The 23,396-nt window shown below is 40.4% G+C and overlaps 3 protein-coding genes across 3 annotated transcripts in view; 2 read left to right on the forward strand and 1 right to left on the reverse strand.

Annotated features, from left to right (window-relative positions):
• Positions 1 to 23,396, reverse strand: part of LOC101626439 (protein artemis) — a 73,844-nt gene that overhangs the window by 28,721 nt on the left and 21,727 nt on the right. Inside the window, exon 2 of the mRNA XM_012731353.1 lies at positions 6,839 to 6,933. The gene's annotated coding sequence lies outside the window, so the exon portion shown is untranslated. The remainder of the gene's footprint in view (positions 1 to 6,838; positions 6,934 to 23,396) is intronic.
• On the forward strand, positions 7,036 to 12,208 carry MEIG1 (meiosis/spermiogenesis associated 1). Its single transcript, XM_004691263.2, has 3 exons — positions 7,036 to 7,098; positions 8,001 to 8,167; positions 12,047 to 12,208. Exons 2-3 carry the CDS (start codon positions 8,030 to 8,032, stop codon positions 12,173 to 12,175), a joined length of 267 nt encoding a protein of 88 aa, XP_004691320.1. The 5' UTR covers positions 7,036 to 7,098; positions 8,001 to 8,029; the 3' UTR covers positions 12,176 to 12,208.
• Positions 17,216 to 23,396, forward strand: part of OLAH (oleoyl-ACP hydrolase) — a 29,576-nt gene continuing 23,395 nt past the window's right edge. Inside the window, exons 1-2 of the mRNA XM_004691107.1 lie at positions 17,216 to 17,275; positions 19,027 to 19,197. Of these exons, the coding sequence (XP_004691164.1) occupies positions 17,216 to 17,275; positions 19,027 to 19,197 (231 nt within the window). The remainder of the gene's footprint in view (positions 17,276 to 19,026; positions 19,198 to 23,396) is intronic.

Here is a 23,396-nt window from a genome sequence, read left to right on the forward strand (position 1 = left end):
AAAAGTCAACCCGAAAGGGATTGATCCAAAGGCCTGAAAGCCTGCCACAAGACTAAAGCACCTTCTGGCCCAGACCCATAGAAAAGGGTCAGAAATGGCCAGACAAGTCTAGGAGGAAAAGAGCAAAATCACAATCAATATAAACACCATAGTCACCTCCCCACGGGTCTCTCACCACATTTCTTTCAACCAGTCCAGGGCCAAGAAACTAGCACGGTTTCTTCATCAATGCTCTCTGCTCCATGTGGCTTCCTCAGGTCTCCTTCTGGCTCTCCATCCTGCTTCCTTCTTCCTCTGATTCCTTCTCTTCCTTTTTCTCTTCTCAGCTCCACCCTACTTATGGGTGGGGTAGGGAACCTGGAACTTCCCCTTTTCCTAGGGACCACCCTGTCACAGTCCCTTTTGATTTTTAATACCACCATCTCTATGGTGGGACAGATTTTAGGGTGCAGGCAGGTTTGGGGGTTCAGTGGTGCCCCTCTCCCTGCCCTGTAACAGATTCGCTATAGTAGCCAGAACCTGGGCACTGGCAGAGATCAAGGATGTAGCTCTGAGCACTAGCATTTCATTCTCACTCCCCCACCCCGAAGAGTTCTTTTTTTAAGCAAAGTCGATGTATGTATAAGAGGGAGAAAAAGTAGGGTGATGGGGCCGTTATCTTTAGTGCTTTAACCACCAAAGCAACTATATGAAAAATGACAAAGCTGTGCCTTCAAGTAGTTTTCAATCTATTTGGAGACAACACAATGAATTCTAACTAGGGAGATATAGAATCAGATTGCCACCCACAAAGAATATCAACATGCCCCTACAACCTTGGTACTGTTGTATTAAAATACACATTCTCATTAAATGTTATAAGTAACATGAGAAAGGAAAATAAAATTGGAGGTATTCCGAGTCCAGACAAGTGCTTCTATTTGAGGGTGGGCCCCAACCAACCAGACTAACCAGCAAATACTGGTATGCCCAGGCCAGTCCAAGGAAAAGAAAAGGAAATCAAGCAGGCTTGGCAAGGCCCACCCAGGATTGAAATTCCACCAATCCCTGCTTAAAACTTTCCCAGCAATCAGTACTGCACTGACTAAACGCCTCAATTGCATAAAGTGGTGCTGAATGTGGACTTGTCCTGCCTTTTGTATTTATAAGCATGCCACATGTGGGTTCATTTGAACACACAAGCTCAAGTATGTCTTTGGCCTGTGTATTCCAGACTGCAGTTCCCAGACTTGGTTTCTTGGACCGCAAATGTTAAAGAGAAAAAGGGATGAGGAGTAGGAGAAGAATAGGGGAGGAAGGAAAGAAGAGGGGTGAGAGAAGTATAGACATACTTATCACTAGTTTGAGTTAAGCAGTCTGCTAATAGACTATTTCCTACACCTTTGATTTAGTGTAAGATGGTATTTCATAGAATAAAAGAGTGCTGCCTATAGCTAGACTGTCCATACCTATAGACAAATTTTAAAAACTAAAGGCAAATTCTATAGTAAGACTGGTAGAAAATCCAGTATGTTTACCTCTGATAAGATTTGGAGCTCCGGAAAAGACAGGTTGAAGGCAATGCTCACAATTGTTCATTTGTTCACTTACATATCCTCTCTTCATTCCACAATGGCCATAGCACAAAGAATAAAGGGAGAAAGGGAAAATTCTGATAGAAAATAGTGAAGGTGGGTAATCATATTCCATAGCTGTACACTCTTCAAAAAAGTAGTCATATACTTGGCTTTTCTACAGGAAGACACAGACACTTACTAGCCTTTGATTCCTCAGGTACATACAGAACAGGTTTGCAAAAGAAGCTCAGTTTTATAGATAATATGGATACTAGTAAAAAAAAAAAAAAACCTGCAAAATGTGGTCAGTGGCATCTGCTACTGCTGTTTTCTTATTCTCCTATTGGGACCTTGTCTTCCAGCAATCCCAAAGCTCTGTGAACATATTTTTAAAGATTTATTTATTTATGCATACAGAACTGGGTTACAGGCCAGAGGTGCAGGGGTGGTGAGAGGATTCACCAGAGACAGAGTGGGGGGCAGAACAGGCAGACTGATGAAATGTACTGCTTAGAGAAGCAGTGGGTGAGACAAAAGTCTATATACCTTGTGGGCCACTTCCCTGGCCTGGAATCCAGTTTATGTTGAAACAAATCTGGCTGTGGCTAGATTTGTCATGCTGTGCTTTAAACCACTTCCTCACGAGGGAGGTCCAACTCTGTGAACTTCTAAATCCTTGATTTATTCTGTCTCAGTAAGACTAACAACAAGTAGATATGTCTTTGTTGTGAAATCACTATAGAATAGGTTATTTTATGTACTTACAAATTGTCAATATAAAGTATGTCTTAAAAGTTACTATTCTGGGCCCTCGCTGGTGGTGCAGCAGGTAAAAGCACAGCACTAAGAAGCTAAAACCACTTCAGCATGAGTTCGAGCCCCACCCCGGAGGTGACCCACATGGCACAGCAGACCTCTCCTAGCCCACCCACTGCTCCCCTCAGCAGTGTACTTCGTCAGTTGGCCTGTTCTGCTCCCCACTCTGTCTCTGGTGAATCCTCTCGCCACCCCTGCACCTTTGGCTTATACCCCAGTTCTATATGAATAAACAAATAAGTCTTTAAAAAATTACTATTCTGTGCTGTTTTTAAAATAGCACCTTTTAAAATGCTATCCTTTTTAAAAGAAATAAATATCACACTAGAAGTATACAATTGAGATATTATATATTAAAAAGTATATTTGTTTGTGACTTAATCCAAGAGGATTAATGGTGGAAGGTCATTCCAGGCAGAAGGAGCAGCTATAACTAAGGCCCTGGGCCACAGGCCAGGAAAAGCCAGGAGGCCAGCATGACTGGAGAGAGTGACTCGGTTCTACAAAGCAAGGAGGAATTACAAGTCCTGCAGAGTTTTGTTGATTTTTGCTACTTTAAATAGAAAACAGTTTGCAGAACTCAGAACAAATGACATAATTTGATTTGTGCTTTAAATGGATCATGCTATTGGTGTTGAGAATAGATTGTGGGAGACAAGAAAGTCTACTAGGCACTACTGTATTAAGGGACCGAGAATGGATGATGATGGCTTTGCTGGATGGGAGCAGTAAAGCCAACAAGTTTTGCTGAGGGATGGTAATTGAGGACAAGAGAAAGTGTGGATTCTAGGGACAATCTACTGAAAAGGGAAGACTGTGGAAGGAACAGGTTTGGGGGGGAGGCGTTTGCATGGGGTTTGTTTTGTTAGATGCTGAAATACCTTCATACAAGTCTAGATTTCAGAGAGCGATCCAGGCTGATGAAATAAATACATTCAGAGGGTTTAGGAAAATAGAGTATATCAAATATAATAGCGAAGGTAATGATAGAAAAATAATTATAGCTGTCGTTTATTTCATGTTAGGCACTGTGCTCGGCTCTGGTTGGTTTAACTCCAACAAAATGAAAAGGGGTGGAGCAAAGGAGGTATATACTATCAAGAGTCAGAAACGCTAATGGTCTCTGTTCCCCACTTTCTTAGGATTCTGTTTGACGATGTGCAAATAACACCCACCTCTGTGCACCTCTTTATAGGGGTGAGATCTTGCAAATTTCCCACCCTGGATCAACCTGGACACTCCAACCTGGGTAGGGTCCAGCACAGCCAAGTTCCCGCGCCTGCGTACAAAGGCCCAGTTGGAGAGGGCGGGGCCTACGCGAGCTAGGCGTCTGGGCGGTGCCGCACGTTGCTAGGAGACGTTAGGGCTGCCAAGGCGCCAACAGTTGGCCTCTCATTGCCTAGTTCAAGAATCTCTAGTGGAGAAGACTAGCACTTTCCTACGAGCTCCTAACGGGGTGCCCCGGCGACCCTGAGACCCCAACGACTAGAGGTAGAGCGAGGGGAACCACCGAGAGCTGGACCCAGCGGTGGGTGGACTCGTCTCCGCAGGGCCCTGGCCTGCCCGCCCCGGAAGCCCAGGTCCTGCCTCCTCTCGGGTGCTACCTGTTGGTTCTGCTGTTTTTCCAGTTTGCAGGTTTCCAGTCGGCTGCCTTTAGGGAAGGGATTTTATCTGATCCAGAGTGTGATTCTCTAGTACCTTCATGGTTCCCCGGCTCCTCTTTTGGCGTTAGGGGGCCTCGATTCCGGGTTTCTAGCATAATTTGTCCATCTCAGCCTTCTTTATGCAGATTTTACAGACGCAATTGGTAATTAATGGCAAAAAAGAAAATGTTTAAGGAACCGGACAAGTCACGTTTGTCCGTTAAGGGTAGTGGGGAGAGGGGGGCCGTGCGCCCCAAAAGGCGTGGCTTTAAGCTGTATAAATGTAGATTTACACACCTGGTCTATGCTGGAAAACAATTTTGTTTTTCAATAGAATCACAAAAATTGTAAAAGTTGAGGGCATTAGAAACTAATGATATCTTTTTACAGTTCAGCAAACTAAAGGCCTGGGATATTAATTGACCAAGGTTATCTGATGCGAATGGGCTCCACCTCTCGCTTATCCTGCTGCATATAGAAACAGGAAAAAACAAAAATAAAATGGGAAAGAAATGGAATATAAGGGACACGATTACTGTTGGCATTTAATACGATTAAGAGTCAAAGCGCTTTCCAGAGTAAAAAGGATTTTCATACAGAAGGGAGTTTGAGATGACTGACTACATCAAAGCTTTCCATTAGATTAAATTGCAACCAAGATTGGATATTGGTGTATTTTTTAATACCTATATAAATCCTAATACTACTTTAAGAAAATTTGAGTTTTGCAAATTTCTTCTTCTGCAAATACAACTTAGCGCTGTGGAGTGCAAAGGTATTTTTATCAATTGTTGCAACAAGGGCCAGTTAAAGATGAAATATTAAAATGCTGAATGTTATCAGCAGAATCAATACGGCCTTTGAATGCCCCAGAATCACTGAAATATTTCATCAAGGCCCTTTAAATTTATCTGTCCCAATGTTAATTTCATTGTTTTTAATAAGTAGAAATTTTAAAGGACTCCCTCTCTGCCATATACATAGTGTATACATAGTATATTTTAGTAGTCAATAACATTCCTAATGGTGAAGACATTCTTGTTCCCTTTAGATATCTTGGGGCAACACAATTTTTAAATATCTGATGCATCTAAAAGATGTTTTTGTTTTTTTTTTACTGAGAAAACTGGCAATATCACCAGTAGTTCAACTGAATGCAGCATATTTTCTGCTCCTCTAGTAAATGTAGTATTTTTATATGTATAACACACTTGACTATTATTGTTTGACAGCGACAGGTTAAACAGATGATATTCAGGAGAATATTTTTGGATGAATATGAGCAAATAAAGCCTATATATCAAAATACCACACCTAAAGCAAAAATGACTTGGGTAAAATAAAAATTAAGATTACACCAGTACTTTCAGAAAATATGCTTCATCTGTAAAAACATTATAGTAAAGCCACTAAATTCATTTAAAAAAATGACTAATTTTGAAAATATTTTAATGAGTTTACACTTATTTCCTTTTATGTTTCTTGATGTCTTTTTATAAATACATATGTATTATATATTCATATAATATTATAGAGATGAGTATATGTGTTAATAGATTATATAAAGCTGTGCCATATATGTCCAAATCACTTTTTTAGTGTATTGTATAGCAATGAAGTAGTAATCCTCTCATTCAAATGAATGGAATGAAGGACAAAGAATTCATGAAAATATGGCTTATTTATTGTTTTGCCAGGTATTCCTAATTTATTTAAATTACATAAATCTATATAACAACATAATAGCTCACTATCTTAAAATACAACATAAACCTGAACCTAAATTAATAATGATTGACAATAAGTCAAATGTTAACAATATCTTAATTTTCTTTGGGATAGTTATGTGATATGCACATTTGAAAGAATGCAAACAACAATATTAATGGTTTCTTCATTTAGGCAGTTGCTACTTTTCATCAAAGTAAAAATTGTGACTCAAATAACATCCTTTTAATTTTACTTAAATCTGGAGCTAAATTCAAACAACTATGAGAATTATATTTTAGGAATAGACTATAAATGCCATATTTTAGAATGTTAAATAAGTGATACATCAAAAATGTAGAGGATGTTAGCAGAAGCAATAAAACCAGTTTTCTTTTCATGGAAGAGAGTTAATTGGTACTTGTGTGTGATTTATATATACATGGAGTTCAAACAAATGATTTAACTTCCTAACAGCCTCCATTATGTTTTTATACTAACCACTGAGGGAATTCTTGGGCTGTTTCTTTCATATTGAAGAAATATTTACCTGAAATTCAGTAATATTATCCATGTTCTTTCCATTTCTTTCCCTCCCATGTAAAGCTAAGTTGATTACACTTGTAAAAGCATTTCTTTTTCTTTTCTAACTCTGTTCTGCTACCTCATCAATTGTTTGGAATGATATTCACGTGATACTAAAGATGGCTATTTCTAATTGCTATAATTTTATTTTGCCCTTTCTTTTTTTGTACGTTAATGTATGTCTTGACCTCTTTAACATAATGAACACAACATAACTATAACTGAAATTTTTTTAACAGATTCACTTATAGATTTTACTTTATGAAATCTGATTCTAATGTATTTTAACCAATGGAAATGTATTTTAATAGAATAGATTCAAGGAATTATGGTGAAATTCCAAGCACTTTATTTCAACTAAAATGACTGACAGATTTTGCTAACAGAATAGGAAGTAACTAAAAAACAAGATTAAGTCTTAGACAAACTGCCTGTATAAGTTTGGTGATTGGACAACAACAGGAACTGGAATTAAATATTTGAATTTCAGAGGCTCTTGGTGATCTCCTACATGGTTTTAAAATCACTGACCTCAGTGTTGTGACAGCCACCCTGCCTTCACAGACGGACCTGGTGTTCCTCGACCTTCTCCCATGCGGCCATCACAGGAGCTGGGCCACAGATTCCTGCGTGAAGAAACCACAGTGATTGGGATGACTTCAAACAGTTAAAAATGAAAGAAGAAGAAAAAACCACTGTTTGCTAAACAGAAGACTGATTTATTTTTTAGGGGGGGAGAATAAAAGGGGGAAAGGAGTATGCAGATTTGAATATGATTTAATGAAATGGTGGTAAGATATTTTTACAATCTACCAAATAGTTAAAATAAGAGTGTGGCTTCAGAAGTATATAAGCTCTTGCCTACATCATTAGAATAGGTAAAGAGCATTTGGGACATCATAACTCTGAGTGCATTTTATTTAATGAAGAAACGAATACCTCTCAACATATGTATAAGGGTCCCTTTTATTTGGTTTCCAAAATAGAGCATGAACCCATCTGACCTTAGAATTATATTAAATTTAGTATATTTGATGGGGTTCTTAATTCCAATTTTTTTTTTAAGATTTCTTTATTCGTACAGAACTGGGGTACGAGCCAGAGATGTGGAGGGTGAGAGGATTCACCAAAGACAGAGCTGGGAGCAGAACAGGCAGATCAACGAAGTACACTGCTGAGGGGAGCAGTGGGCGGGTCAGGAGAGGTCTGCCACGCCATGTGGTCACCTCTGGGGCAGGCGGGAATCAAACTCATGCGGAAGTGGCTTAAGCTTCTTTGTGCTGTGCTTTAACCCGCTGTGCCACCAGGGAGGGCCCTTAATTCCAATTTTTAAAAAGACTTATTTATGCATACAAGGCCTGGGGTATAAGCCAGAGGCGAGGGTGGGGCCAGTATGGGGGGGAGGCAGCTGTAGTGATTCACCAGAGAAGAGTAGGGAGCACAACAGGCAGAGCTGCTGAAATACACTGCTGGGGGGAGCAGTGGGTAAGACAAAAGAGGTCTGCTGTGCCTTGTGGGTCAGCTTCCTCTCTGGCTGGGGGGCAAACTCCTGCAGAGGTGGCTATGGAGAGCTTCTTAGTCCTGAGACTTAATCCCCTAGGCCACCAAATTTTTATATACGAATCTTGTTCATTCTTAAAGGGATTATCAAAATGGTCACTATTATCTATTAATGTATTTTAACATTTTTCAGAAATTATTGCTAATAAGACCTCTGTAGCCATGGCTAGTTCTGATGTGAAACCAAAATCAATACATCGTGCCAAAAAGTGGACAGAAGAGATAGAAAATCTTTACAGATTTCAACAAGCAGGCTATCGGGATGAAATTGAATATAAACAAGTGAAACAAGTTTCTATGGTAAGATTCCTGCCTCTACAAACATGAACTCAAAATGACTTTGCTGGTTGGTTAATAAAAAAAAGTGTTAAAACACAGAACCAGAGAATAATCAAAAGGGAAATTCATCCTAACATTTTCATTTTATTGATGGGAAACTGAAGCCCAGAAGAGTAATTTTCACTGAGACTAGGGGAAGACTCTCAGTGAAAAAACAGTCTGTGTTTTCTATGTGCTTTCATAAATTAATCTTTTGTGGTAGACCATAAGCAGAGTCTTTGCCCCTTGTTTAGGTAATTCTTAGCTTATAAGATATTCCATTTGCTATACATTATTTCTTTCCGAGTTCTTAAAAACTTTAACCATGAATTATAAATGACCATAAATTATTAAATATTAGGTGGCAAAAATCTGTTAGAGAGCAACTCCTGACTTTAGTTGTGAATTTCAGACTCTCTTGAGGGGTAAATTGGATTTGCTTTACAAAAATTAGACCAAGGACCAGGCAAAGACAAGATTAGATTAGACATGGTATCAGTTTACAACATATATTTTTTTTTTTTTGTCATTTAATCTACAGGATGCTAGCAGACTCAGTTTTTAAGATTAGGGAATATCGTATAGTATTCATAAGTGTATTTTAGTTTTTAAGCTTGGAGCTACAACACTGTGCTTACTATTACCTTGATTTTTAAATTTTAATTATTTTATCTTTAGCTGCTAATTCATGTGTGGATTTTTCATGTCTATATTTTCATTCATTCTATTCTTTGCTCTCCATTTACTATTTCAGGGATATACAGGCAATGTGTTTGGTTAGGCTGCAACCACACCCCTAAACCTTACTGTTGTGTCTGAGATAAAATCAGATTTATGAGAACACAAAGATCCTTCTTCAAGAGGAAGTCCCCAAAGTCTGAGAGAATGAGAGCAAGAATATCAGTTGTGATGGAAAGAGCCAACTGATTTTCTTATATGACTTGGCAAAAATGAAATTTCTTTTTACTTCATTTCAGTAAATATTTGCAATGTGCAAATATTTGTGCCAGGCACATTCGAAGATAAAAATATAAGTGAATGCCAAGAAGTTTAATGGGCTGGTGGTATGAGTATAGGGTGGACAGTCTGCCCAGGTTTGCCCCTAGCTGTCCCTTTCAGTAGCTGGGCAATCTTTAGCAAAGTTCGTAAACTTCACTTAGCGCAACTCTGATATGGTGACTGCAGTTATTGCTAGAAAATTGTCCCAGGAATTAACTGAACTCATAAATGTAAAGTGCCTGACATTGTGAAACTCCATAATGTGTTTAGTGAATGCACTAAACTGTGCTTAAGAAATTATAGCTTTTATTAATTCTTTTTAAAAAGATTTATTTATTTAAGCGTACAAGAACTGGGGTACAGGCCAGAAGTGCAGGGGGTGAGAGGATTCACCAGAGACAGAGAGGGAAGCAGAACAGGCAGAACTACTGAAATATACTGCTGAGGGGAGCAGAGGACAGGTCAGGAGAGGTCTGCCATGCCATGTGGGTCAGCTCCCTGGCTGGGGATGGAATTTGTGCTGCAGCGGCTGCAGATAGCTTCACAGGGCTGCGCTTTAACACACTGCACCACAAGGGAGGGTCGAGCTTTTATTAATTCTTACAATCTTGAAGAATATTAAGTAGAAGAGCAATAAATACTAATGCAAGTCAAAGTATGCATGTCTTATAAGAAGCAACAGAGATTTAGAGGAAAATAAATTACTTCCTTTTAGAGACAATCCTTGCCTCCTCCCCGCAGCCACGTTTGCCATTAAGAACTTCATGTTCCACGGGCCTTTACCTTGAACTTTAAAGAATGGGAGGGGCTGTAGCCAGAGATTTGCCTAGTTTGGTTTATTTTCACCAGTATGCTGTATTCTGAAGGACTTGGGTCAAGTTTTATGTCTTTACACACATCGTTATGAATGTTCTGAGTACTTCCATGTCTCCTTCCCTAAGGACAACTGCTTCCTAGATTAAACAGGAGAGATCAAGTAAAAGCCAAGAACAAAAATTATGAAAATAGCAAAGGTATAAAATGAAAACTGTCTGGAGGCAGCTAAGCAGGGAACCAATAGACTGTAGGAGACTCATTCCATATTAAGTGGCTGTGAATGTCTCAAAGAAGCAACTATTGTACATTTTCTTCACTAATGACATAGTTCCCGGGAATCTCCACTAGGTGTGAGAGGAAAAGATGGTGACTTGGAAACACCTTACTTTCCCTGCTGAGAGTAACAGAAGCAAAAGAAGGCAGTCTTGAGCTGAGAGATGGAATGGCTGCTTTTTTCTCAAATGTATGTCAGATACCAGTCAAAGCTTGTCAGATAATGCTGTTCCCCATTTTACTCATTCTTAAATAAAGGAGACAAGAGAAGAAAATACAATTGTGTTGTTAGAAAATAAAAGACTGGGCCCTCCTTGGTGGTGCAACAGGTTAAAGCACAGCACTGTGGGGCTGTCTGCACCCACTGCAGCACAAGTTGGATCCCCAGGGCATGGCAGACCTCTCCTCTGCCACTCTCTGTTCTCTTCAGCAGTGTATTTCAGTGGATCTGCCTGTTGTGCTCCCCACTCTGTCTCTGGTGAATCCTCTCAATTCTCTCAGCCCCTGCTCCTCTGGCCTGTCCCCCAGTTCTTGTGTGCATAAATAAATAAATCTTTAAAAAAGAGAGAGAGAAAAAAGATGTATATCTTTGTATTCATGGTGTAGTCATATTCCAAGTGAGAGTTGTGCTTTATAAAGGGCATGAGGAGAAGCCAAGACCTTCTGGCTGTAGATGGTGATGAAAAATAGGGTTTGATTCCAAATCATGAATCCTGAATAAGGGGCTTTTGACAATGATAGATTGTAACTCTCAAAATTCACAAAGAAAAACATATCTCACAACAACAGAAATTCATTGAACTGATCAAGAACACATACATGAATATGGAAAAAAAGGGGAAGAAAATGTTCAAATTAGATAAGCCAAACCATAAATTTAGCAAATAAAAAGGTCACATAGGGAAAAGTGGGGTATGATTGGAGGTGAGAAGTCTAAGAACTATATTCTTGACCTCAAATTTCTACTAAAAATTGAGTCAGGCCCTCCCTGGTAGCGCAGCAGGTTAAAGCACAGCACTAAGAAACTAAAGCCACTTCAGCATGAGTTCGATCCTTGCCCTGGAGGTGACCACATGGCGCAGCAGACCTCTCCTACCCACCCACCGCTCCCCTCAACAGTGTACTTCAGCAATCAGCCTGTTCTGCTCCCCACTCTGTCTCTGGTGAAGCCTCTCACCACACCTGCATCTCTGGCCTGTACCCCAGTTCTGAGTGCACAAATAAATAAATCTTTTAAAATAATAAATAAATAAATAAATAAATGAATATTGAGTCTCAAGCTGCCTTGGCAACATGGAGGTGAGGAAGAACAGGCCCTTTGAGTATGTTCCTCCCAGCTGCCGCCTTTAGTCACTGGAGCATATGAAGCGAGGTACAGAAAGGGAAGCTTGGCCTCACCCTCATTTCCTCCTGGGTGTTATTTTTGTAGGCTAGGAAGTAATAATGTTTAAAATATTTTGTTTAAACATAAAAAAGAGTTTGAACATTTTCACCTTGAGTACAGAGCAATTGAATAAAAATTTAAATGTAGAAGTTGTACTCTAGAGAGACACCTTGAGTGAATTCTACAGTGTGCAACCCACACTCAGTGCAAACTCAGATGTGTTCTCTGTGTGTGTGTGTGAGAGAGAGAGAGAGACACTCTCTAAGAACTAGAGTATTTTTAACTTTAATTTTTCAACATAAGTGGTACTTTTAACTATTTGATAGTAAAATAATACATAAAAATAGAACTGGCATCACAGTATGTGTGTTCTGGTTTTCAATGTGCAGGTAGATCGTTGGCCTGAGACAGGATATGTGAAGAAACTTCAGAGAAGGGACAACACTTTCTATTACTACAACAAACAGAGAGAATGTGATGACAAGGAAGTCCACAAAGTGAAAATTTATGCCTACTAGTCTTCAAAGGAGTGTTTTAAAACACAGAAGTCTTGAAACCTGATATCATAAACATCCTGTTCTGTCCCAAGATACAAGTGCAGAAGCATTAAAGGTGCACTCATCTTGGTCCTGTTCTTCCTGACTCTCTTAACTGTGGTAGAATAACCATGTGGAAGGAGGGGTGGGGGAAGACTCCATGTGAAACCATTCCAGTGGTGAGGCTAGTTACCTCTGTGTACCTTTGTGTCAGCGTTCCAGCCACACAAACCCCCCATGGCTACCACTTTACAAGACCATCACTGGAACTGTAAAGCTCGCTTGGTAGCCCGTGGCCTTTCTCTGGCATCAGGAGTCCCTTGCCTCAAGCTGCAAAGGGATGATAGGACCGGCCCATGTGGAGGTTGTGTATAAAGGGCCCAGTGACCTAACACCTCACCAGGAATCTACCTGAGTTGTATGTTTTGTACCAGTGCCAGTTTACCCAGGACTAAGCCCAAACATTAGTAATGGTGCCAGATTAAAAACCATTGTCCCTTGGCTTCCTAACCACTTCCCTGACTCGGGGTCAGGGGTTCTTTCCCTCTGGAATCTTCCTTATACTTGAAGTCTTATCTGAGGGTTGGCTTCTGTATTTCCCACCTGGACAACTTATGTTCCAGTACCTCCTGCAATTAGCAGAAACAGCCTGTGGGCTAATGAGGGAGGAACTTCGTTAGTCTTCCCAATTCAAAGTTGAGCTTCTTCAGCATTTCTTTTCTAATATCACAGAAGGGGTACAGTTCAGCAAGCCTCCTCTGTGTCTTTCTCAGTACAGCCTGCAATGTTTGTACTTCACCACTTGTTCTAAGTTATATATTTCTACCTTTCTGGTCATGGTTTCTATCACCTTCCAGATGTAGCAAACTCTCTAAGAAGTTTTCTGAATCTGATACTGTTTCTTTTGTTGTTGTTTTCCCAAATCCACTGTGACAGGCAGAATAATTGCCCTCAAATATAGCCACACACTCATTTTGCAAGTACAATAAAGTCATAGAGCTTGAGGTGGAATATCTGGGTGGGCTCAATGTAGTCCCAGGAGCCCTAAGAGGACAGCAGGTGAGTCAAGAGAAGGAAATGTGATGATGGAGGCAGAGGTCTGAGGGCCTTGTGATAAGGGTCTTGATTTCTTTCCCTCCCTCACTCCTCCCCTGACCATATCCAGTCCAAAATCTTTTGGGGGGTTGAAAGGATGAGGTCCATTTTCTGTAGCTGCTTCCTGCTGGAGTGGGACATAGAGCTGCCCTACCACAAGGGCCTGGGATATGGTCTCCCTAACACTAGTCACTGAGCTTCCTATTGTTGCTGGTTTCAGAAGGAGGCATAAACAAAGGAGTGAGCCCCTCGCAAGAGAAAAAGACTGTATCAGGGCAGTATCTGCACTGGCCCTGGGCAGCAGTCCTGCCCACCTGGGCCTGTGCTTCTTTCCACTCTCTTACTCCCTCTGCAGTCCTGTCTACCATGACCTGTACCTGCCAGGGCTTCTCTTCAGAGGAGGCGGCTCTCCTAAGCACCCGCCCCCTGCCCCCCACACACACACCACCACCTGCAACCAAGTAGGCCTCTCTCAGCAAACATGTCCCTTTCAGGGCAACTCTTCCTGCCTATGCAAATGTCCTTCTTTGTCCCTGCTCCTAATAAGCCTGCTTTTTAAATATAACTAAGGTCTCTGTCTTGTGGAGAAACTCTCCACAAGAAAGGGGAGCTCTGGTGAAACCTTTCCCAAAGTGCAGGACAGACTACTGCTCTCGGGACCCTCCCTGTCCTTGCCCAAATGTTTCTTCATCGGATGTTCATCTGTGCCCTCCTTTAGTCAACTGTAAATGTGAGTGTTTCCCTAGTTTTGTGAACCCCTCCAGTAAACTGAACCTAAGGCAGGCGTTGAAGGAACAACTGAGCTACAGCAGATCATCAAAAGCACAGTGATAACCAACCTGAACTTGAAACTGTCATCTGAAGGGTTTGTGATAAGAGAGTAGGAAGGAGGCTTTTGTAAGATTAAGCCTTTATCTGTAGGATCTGATGCCATCTGGGTAGGTAGTCTCCGAATTGAATTACATTGGAAGACACCCAACTGGTATTGAAGAATTGCTTGATGTGGGGATAAAATGCCACTCACTCGGTCACTAGAAGCAAAGGCTCAGAAGACTTTCCCCTACATAGAAAAAGGAAAAATGTGGGGTCTGCTAGAATTAAAGAGCTGTTGAAGCCACCAGTCTGGAAATGCAGGTCAGCCTTTTCAGGACAAAGTCTATTTGCCCAGTCAATAATCTTCTTACCTTGCAAGAGGCACCACCTTTGTTAAGAGCAGGGTGCTTAATCCCCTGGGAGAATGAATGAATGAATGTCTCTGAGGCAAGAGCAGGAACTCCTGGGAAGCCTCTGACTGATTCTCCTAAATTTGCCTCCCTGAGAATCATCAGCAGAGTTCCTTGTGATCTAACCAGGTGTAAAAGGTTCATAAGCTTGAGTGGGCCTTGAAACTGGGCTATACATTTAACTCAGATTCAGACACCCCAAAATAACCTAATCATCCATTTCTTCCTCCTCACTCTTCTCTCTTTGTTCGCCAGCCCTGAGGAACTGACTCTGTAAAAGCACTCATTGAGGCAGCATCCTGCCAGAAAGGACTCCCATTTCTTTGACAATGTGATAGTGTGGTGTCGCCTGATGCAACAGAAAAACTTAGTTTTTCCATTTATACTGTAGATGGGACACAGCCAGTGACTTCTGTTCATGAAGTCATCATGACCTTATCTGAAACTTAGAATCCTTCCATCAGTGCCTGAACTAGCTCATCTCCTTTATGAAACTAAGACACCTGGCCATCTTGCCAGGGAGGGTTCTCTTTAAAATGCCTGTCCAAGAGCAATCTGTGGTCATATGGCTTCAAGTTGTGTTTCTCTTTAAATGACAAAAGCAGGCGGAGGTGACCAAAGGAACAGTGTGCGGCAAAGATTTAACAGAGCAGGGTTGAAACTATGATCCTTAGAAAACCTGTGTGTTTTTTTTTTTTTTTTTCATTTGCCTGTTTGGTTTTGTTTTTGCCAGGCTAGCCCTGGGCGCTACCTGGTAACTTAGATTTCAGGAGAGCTCCCACCATTCCTGTGGCCCGTTGTACCTCAACTGTATGTTTTCCTCGGCTCTCTGTCTAAAAGTCTGGAACTTGCTAGGAGAGGGGACCTGTATCACCAGTCTAATGAGCTCCCTTGATAGACATCCCACAGGTGTTATCATGACACAGTGCTGGAGAAATGTAGGGCATCCTGTGTGACTCTGCCGGGAGAGGACTCTGTACATTGAACCTCAATTCCTCTGGCCTCCATATGCCTTGTTCTGTTTTACTCTGCTGGTTTGCTTTGTATCTTTTCCCTCTAATAAATCACAGCAATGGGCACAGCTATATGCTGAATCCTATGAGCCCTTCTAGCAAATCAAATCTGGAGGTTATCTTAGTGACCCCAGACATAAAGAACATATTTAGCTTATCACTGAAATATGCCAAAGCACAACAACAGTCAGAAGGGAAAGGAAAGTTCAGCTAGATGTCTTTGGGAAGATGTACAATGACATCTTTGTTGTCTTGGCTCCAGCCAAGGGCCTTAAAGGATCTTGTCTACTCTCTTCATAGCCCTGTTTTTTTTAAAAATTTATTTATTTATGCATACAGAACTGGAGTACAGGCCAGAGATGCACGGGCAGTGAGAAGATTCATCAGGGACAGAGCCAGGAGCAGAACAGGCTGACTGATGTACACTGCTGAGAGGAGCAGCAGACGGGTTGGGAGAGGTCTGTCTGCTGTGCCATGTGGGTCACTGGCCGGGACTGAACTCACACAGAAGTGGCTGCAGCCAGCTTTGCAGCACTGTGCCTCAACTCATTTCACCACCAGGGAGGTCCCCTCTCTTCTTATTTCTTGATGAAGAGGATTTTCTGTAGAAAGGGGAGATGGTATATAGTTGTTTTTCCTTGATGTGGTTTTTCTTAATTAGGAAACCTGAATCTAAAATTTTATCCCTTGGGCTGCTACTAACAGACCTACGAAGGTCTTTCCTACCAAGGTTCAATAGCAACATTTTTCTGGGATTTTCTCTAGCAACCCCACTGTGGCTTCCCATTGTTCTCAGAGGACCCAGTTCAATCTGCATAACTTCACTCTGCCAATCCCTACTTACAGGATTTTCCAAGGCAGTTTTCAATAGTTTCCCTTGTCACTGGCCTTGCAAACTTGGACAACCTCTGGAGGCACCGTGTGTGTGGAAAGAGCAGGGCCAGCTGCAGGGTCTCTGCAAGCCCTTGCCGCTCTTACTGCTGGAGGTCCCACTTATATCACATGCAATAGATTGAGATGTGCTAAGACTCCATTCTCTAAAAACATTATTTTTCCTCATTATATTTGAAAGACTTTAAAATTTCCCTTTCAAAGTTTTGGCAAATTTTCATGCTTTCTGGGGATAATTGAGAAGTGTCAAAAATCTTGGCCACACAGTATTTTATAAATACCTTTACAAATATAAAAATTAAAATTAAAAAAAGTAACAAAAAATAGGTATTTACATATAAACCTAAAAAAAGTTAAAATTAAATTTTTTTCCAAAAATTAATGTTTAGTTAAATAGATTGATGACTTGCCATAGACATAGAGTTCAATAGGCATTAATTCAAATTTGAAGTTTCCAATTTATGTATTAGATAGGTCATAGTTATATTGCTTTGTTTTAGGTCTCAGCCTGGTCCTGGGTAACACTGTGTCCAGTGGATATTCTCTTAAAACCTGGTGTGGGTTGAATTTCACTCTCAAAAAGAAATCTTTAAGTCCTGATTCCAATAACCTGTGAATGTGAAGTAGACTTGGAAGTAGACTCTTTGCAGATGAAATAACATTTAGATGGAGTCATAATGGATTGGGTAGACCCTAAATCTGAAGACTGGCATATTTATAAAAAGGAGGAGAATTAAGAGACACAGAAAACCACATGACAGAGGGGCAGAAACTGGAGTGATGCAGCTGCAAATCAAGGAATGCCAGGAGTTGCTAATAACCACCAGAAGCCAGGAAGAGACAAAGAGGAGGATTTTTCCGTAAAGTGAGCTTGCACAGGCAAGGTCTAGAATCCAGGTAGCAGAACTTCATACGATGAATGCATTGAGTCACAATCACCATTTAAAAAAAAATTAGACAAAAGGGATGCATCACTGGCACAGTCACTGTGGAAAAGATTCCATGACTGGCACTGGATATAAGTCAGATGCTACTACTGCTAAAGGGCCTTGCAACATTGTTAGACCTTCATTCATAATCACTGATTTTATGTGCCACTTGACTGGACTAATGGCTGCCCAAATACTTGGTCAAGCAGTATTGTGTGTTGATGAGAATGCTTTTGGATGTGATTAAACATTGAATCAGTAGACTGAGCAAAGCAGATTCCTCTTCCAAATGTGAGTAGGCCTCAGCCAATTCGCTAAAGATACGAATGGAGTAAAAAGGCTGACCCTCCCTCAAATAAGGGAGAACTCCTCCTGCCTGACTGCTGGGGTAGGACAATAGCTTTTCTTGTCTTTGGACTTAAGCCAAAATATCAGTTCTTTTTACATCCCAAGGCTACTTTTAAAGTGGAACTCAAGCCCTGGTCTATCCAACTTGCTAATGACAGATCTTAGGACTTGTCAGTCTCATTAATAATCTACCTCTTTAGAGATTCCTTGTATCTCCTATAGGTTCTATTTCTTGGAGAACCCTGACTAATACAGTCTCCCCACTCTCACAATTCAGTTGAAATAACAAAATAAACTGATGATGAAGTGAATAATGGGTCCAGCAGTACTTTTAATGCTAAAACATGAATAGAAAAGAAAAATGAACTAGAAAAATTAAGAACATCTCTGTAGAGATTGGGACATAAGCTGAATCTTGAAGGATGAAACCTGAAAAAAATAGATCTAGTCTAGACCCTACCAGGTCCCACTATGTAAATCTCAGATTAGGTTGGGTGGCCCCCTCACAGTGCAGCAAAAATGGCTTATTCATCGTTGCATCCAGCCCTCAACACAGTGCCTAATTGATACAGGATAGATGCTCAGGAAATGTTTGTCAATGAATAAAAGAAGGAAAATTTAGAAATAAAAAATAAAATAAGGAAAATATAGGTCTAACTGCCATATTGAGAAAATCCACTGATAGATTTAGATTGATAAAAGACTATGTAGATAAACCAAACAGGTTCTATTAATTATAGGAAAGCAGGTCATGAGGGTACCCATGCAAATTTAACAGTAATATTATCCAAACTTGCAGAGACAGTTTTCTGGGTCAAAGGATACTCTAGCAGGGACTTGGATGTGGATAATAATAGTTGAGTAGCTGAAGAACACCAGAGTTCTAGAAGTTTTATTTCCTGCAGTTATTTCCAATCTTAACTCTCTGGCGCACCTACATATATTCTTTTCGACAGTGCTGGCAACCACCTCACTTGAACAAGTTGCACATTGTCCATCCTAGAGTCCTTAACCTCAACTTAACCCTATGCCACTCATGGTCTTTTTTCATACAGCATCTCTAAAGATTGTCTAGCAACTCATCTGTTATATAAAATACCTCAGCTTTATCAGAAGCACAAGAAAAATCCAATGAAGGTCAAATCCAAACTTTGAACTACCCAAAAAAATCATCCCACGATTAGTTTTGTAATAAATTCCTCATGATTATCTTGAGTAGGCTTCAAAGATAAGGCTGAATTCTTTTTGCCTCTCCGAGACTGAGAAGTCTCTTCAGAAACTTGTTAATACATCACTGGATTGTTAATGCAAATGCATTTCTTCTTTGCTTTCAGGAACATTCAGTTGCCCATGCCCTAAATCTGATGATTAGCTTTGATTTTATGTTCTTCCTGGCCCCCGTGTCCTACTGGTTCTCCCTAAAGAGGACATATCTTCAAGCTTTCCACAACCTCTCACCTTTTTTCATGGCAGCTGATTTCTTTGTACCATCAGCTTTCTCATTGGTTGGTCAAAACACTTCCCATGATCCACCCTGGCCTACTTGCTCCTATTCTTCCTTTTCTGTTTAACTTCATCTCACTTTAGAGGTATCCTATTCTCACCCACTCTTATCTAGTTAGCAGTCCTTACCTGAACAAATTCTCACTGAATTTTTTCTTTTGCCACTTAACTAAAGCTGTCATAGATATGCTAATCTTTCCCCGCCCCACCCATAGTTCATAATGAGACTATGAACTCATGGAGACAGAAATCTCAAGTTTAAACTGTCTTTACAGTGCCCTTCCTGGTGGCACAACAGGTTAAAGCACAGCACTATGCAGCCTCTGCAGCATGAGTTCCATCCCTAACCAGGGCTGTGACCCACATGGTACGGCAGAGCTCTCCTGACCCTCATGCTGCCCCCTTCAGCAGTGTGTTTCAGTTGATCTGCCTGTTCTGTTCCCCACTCTGTCTCTGGTGAATCCTCTCACCCTCTCCCTCACAACATACACACCTCTAGCCTGTACCACAGTTCTTGTGTGCATAAATAAATCTTTAAAAAAAAAAAAAGATATTGTTTTAATCTGCTTTACATCTCTTGGCACTATGGTTCTAATTTGGATGGGTAGGTAGCCAAATGAATATTACATGATACTGGTGGCTAACAAAAGAGGAGTCTAGTTTAAAGTTGTTACTAGAGGTCTATTATATAAAGACAAGAATAATTTATTACCAGAATAAACTGGGATATACTTAAAATATTTTTCTTCCTGTTTTCATTTGCAAATGGTACATATCCATTGAAGAGCTGTTAAGAAATTTTCCTAAGTAGGAAAATTAGAAGTCACCCATGGTTTCATCCCTAAACACAAAATGTATTAAAAATATATATCTATTACCATTTTGGTATATTTCTTTCCAACCAAAAGAACTATAGTTAACATTTGAAACTCTCACAATAGAGAATGGCACATCTTAAAACAACTAGCAACAACAAATGTTGGCAAGGGTGTGGAAAAAAAGGAACTCTCCTGTACTGCTGCTGGGAATGCAAACTAGTATAACCACTATGGAAAACTGATTGGAGGTTTCTCAAACTGCTAAACATGGAGCTTCCATATGACCCAGCAATCCCACTCCTCGGTATCTACCCAAAAGACACAAAAACACTGATTCAAAAAGATACCTGCACCCCCATGTTTACTGCTGCTTTACTTACAATTGGAAAGACATGGAAATAACCCAAATGCCCAAAAGTGGATGAACTGGATTAAAAAGATGTGGTACATAGACACAATGGAATATTACTCAGCAACCAAAAAATAAATAAATAAACACATGATTTTTGCAGCAACATGGATGGAGCTGGAAGGGATCATGCTTAGTGAAATAAGCCAGAAAGAAAAGGAAAAATAATGGATGGTTTCACTCACAGCAAGAGTATAAAGGACCAGGGGAGAGAATAATAATAATAATAATGAGCAACTATATACCAGAGACATTTTATGGGGGCGAAATGGGGAATGGGATCAAAAACGGTAAGGGGAGGGAAGTGCACTGGACTATGGTGATGGCACATGGGTGATTTGGTGATGGGAAGCCCATGGGGATTTCAACTGAGATAGAAAAAATGCACAAAATGATGTAAAAATAAACTATTATATTATTTTTAAAAAATTCTCACAATAGGGCCTTCCCTGGTGGCGCAGTGGGTTAAAGCACTGCACTATGAAGCTTAAGCCACTTCCGCATGAGTTCGATCCCCACCTGCCCCGGAGGTGACCACATGGCGTGGCAGACCTCTCCTTACCCGCCCGCTGCTCCCCTCAGCAGTGTACTTTGTTGATCTGTCTGTTCTGCTCCCCACTATGTACCTGGTGAATCCTCTCACCCTCCACATCTCTGGCCTGTAGCCCAGTTCTGCATGAATAAATAAATAAATCTTTAAAAAAAATTCTCACAATAACTTAATATGCAAAGAGATTAGTGGACTAGAATTCACAGAGCTAGCTAGATAACCGAGTCATACATGGATCCAGACTTTTTGCATGGGAAAATGCATTAATTATGCTTAATTTTTTTTTAATTTTATGCCTTTTCCAGAATGATTTTTAATGGTTCACCTAAGCTCCTTTCATTACTGAACATAATCTATAAAACAGAGTTGATAAGTATTTACACTAAGGAGAACTACCTGACCACTTATTCTGTCTACTGCCTTGTAATTTGCTCAAGACCTTGCCCTGAAGGTGAAAGACAATTTGCTGGTTTTTTTTTTTTTTTTAAAGATTTATTTATTTGTGCATACAGAACTGGGGTACAGGCCAGAGGCTCAGGGGTGGTGAGAGGCTTCACCAGAGACAGAGTGGGGAACAGAACAGGCAGATCGACGAAGTACACTGCTGAGGGGAGCAGCGGGCGGGTCAGGAGAGGTCTGCCACACCATGTGGTCACCTCCGGGGCAGGCGGGAATTGAACTCATGCAGAAGCAGCTTTAGATTCTCAGTGCTGTGTTTTAACCCACTGCGCCACCAGGGAGGGCCAATTTGCTGGTTTTTAGAATGAAACTTTTTGACATAAATAAGCCATACAAAATAGAAACCAAACTAAGACGGGGGTGATGTACTGTTCAAAGTGCTGGATGCATTTGATTTCTCGCCATGCCATTTCTAGCAGAGGGAATAATTTCTGAAGATTTTCTTAGAAAGTGTGAAAGTCACCATTTCTTACCTTCTGGGATGGTAACTACATCTGGTCCCACATTTCTGTCTCTTGGGAATGCTTCATTCTGATACCTAACAAACAAGGAATTATTGATCTCATTCAGCAATTTTACTGACTGTGGATTTTGCCTTTACCAGAAATTGTTGCTGGAGATCAGTGGTTGTATGATTTTTTTTAATTCATGAATTTTGATTTCTGGATATATTTAATTGAAATAATGAGTGACAATGAAGATCAAATCATTTCATGATTTAACATCTAAGGGTAAAGCATCACTGATTCCTTCCTTTATTATCATTATTAGCATATGTAGAGAAAGATGAAAGGTGGGAGGGAGGAAGGAAGAAATGCAGGACAAGAGGAGAAAGTGAAGGAAGAAGAGGAAAGAAAGGCAGAGGACAGAGGGAGAGAAAGACAAGGGAGAGGGGAGCAAAAAGTTACAGCTGTCTTGTTATTCACTGCCACTAATTATAACTGTAGTTATGTAACTACTTGGGTAGGGCTGAACTGGATAGGAAAGTCTTCTTAGATAAAACCCTACCCATGTCTCATGAGCTGCCCACATGCAGTGGAAAATCTGAGTGGAAACAAAGGAATGGAATTGAAATCCTACATCCCTTTGAGCACCTTGGCCTGAATTCTCTGCATTTGGATGTCATTAAACTTACGTGATCTCACCACTGTGAGCTCTGTCCTTTATTTAGTTTACCTAAAACTTTGGCTCAGAGCAAGAGCTCTCTGTACAGCCAAAACAAACTGCCAAAGGCCAGCAATACAGGGTGAGCCAAAAGAGATTGGTTCAGCCTGGTCCCCAAGGCCAATTATGACATACCACACCACACAGGAGTCTTGGGCAATTTGAATGGTTTTGAAGAGATTCAGGAAACAGATTTTAATGCCATAGGAAGTTTTGTGGCATGAAAGCATAGTTCTAAGAATTTTAACTAATCATTCTAGCTGTCCATAGTATGGCCAGTGAACTCTTAAAAAATTTTAACTTCTTGATAAAGGAATAGTAACTCAGAAAAGCTAGAGTTTTTGTTTTTTTCATTTTATAGTATTTTTTTCAGTTGTCACATATGAATGTGACAGGAAATCCTATATCAAAAAACATGTATAAGACATTCTTATATTGTACATATATAATTTTTTCTTTTAGAGTGACTTTTACAAGTAGGGCATTACAATTAAAGTCATTTCTGGGAGAGATGGAAAATATAAAAATTCCTGAAGAGTGTGAGAATTGTATATAAGGACAGTCAAAATGGAGAGGCTTTGACCCAGAAGCTGCATACAATGATGCCACTACCTTGCCTTTGTGTTAGCGGATTTTACCAATGAAGATGTTATTAGTTACCCCACACTAACTCTGATCTTGTTCAATTAGTCCTCAGGACCTAAGTGGTACCACAACAAAAAACAACACATCACTATGGAAAACTGTCTGGAGGTTCCTCAAGCTGCTAAACATGGAGCTTCCCTACGACCCAGCAATCCC

Source organism: Condylura cristata, unplaced genomic scaffold (genome assembly GCF_000260355.1).
Source record: "Condylura cristata isolate star-nosed mole 26May11 unplaced genomic scaffold, ConCri1.0 scaffold00030, whole genome shotgun sequence".
NCBI classification, from domain to species: domain Eukaryota; kingdom Metazoa; phylum Chordata; class Mammalia; order Eulipotyphla; family Talpidae; genus Condylura; species Condylura cristata.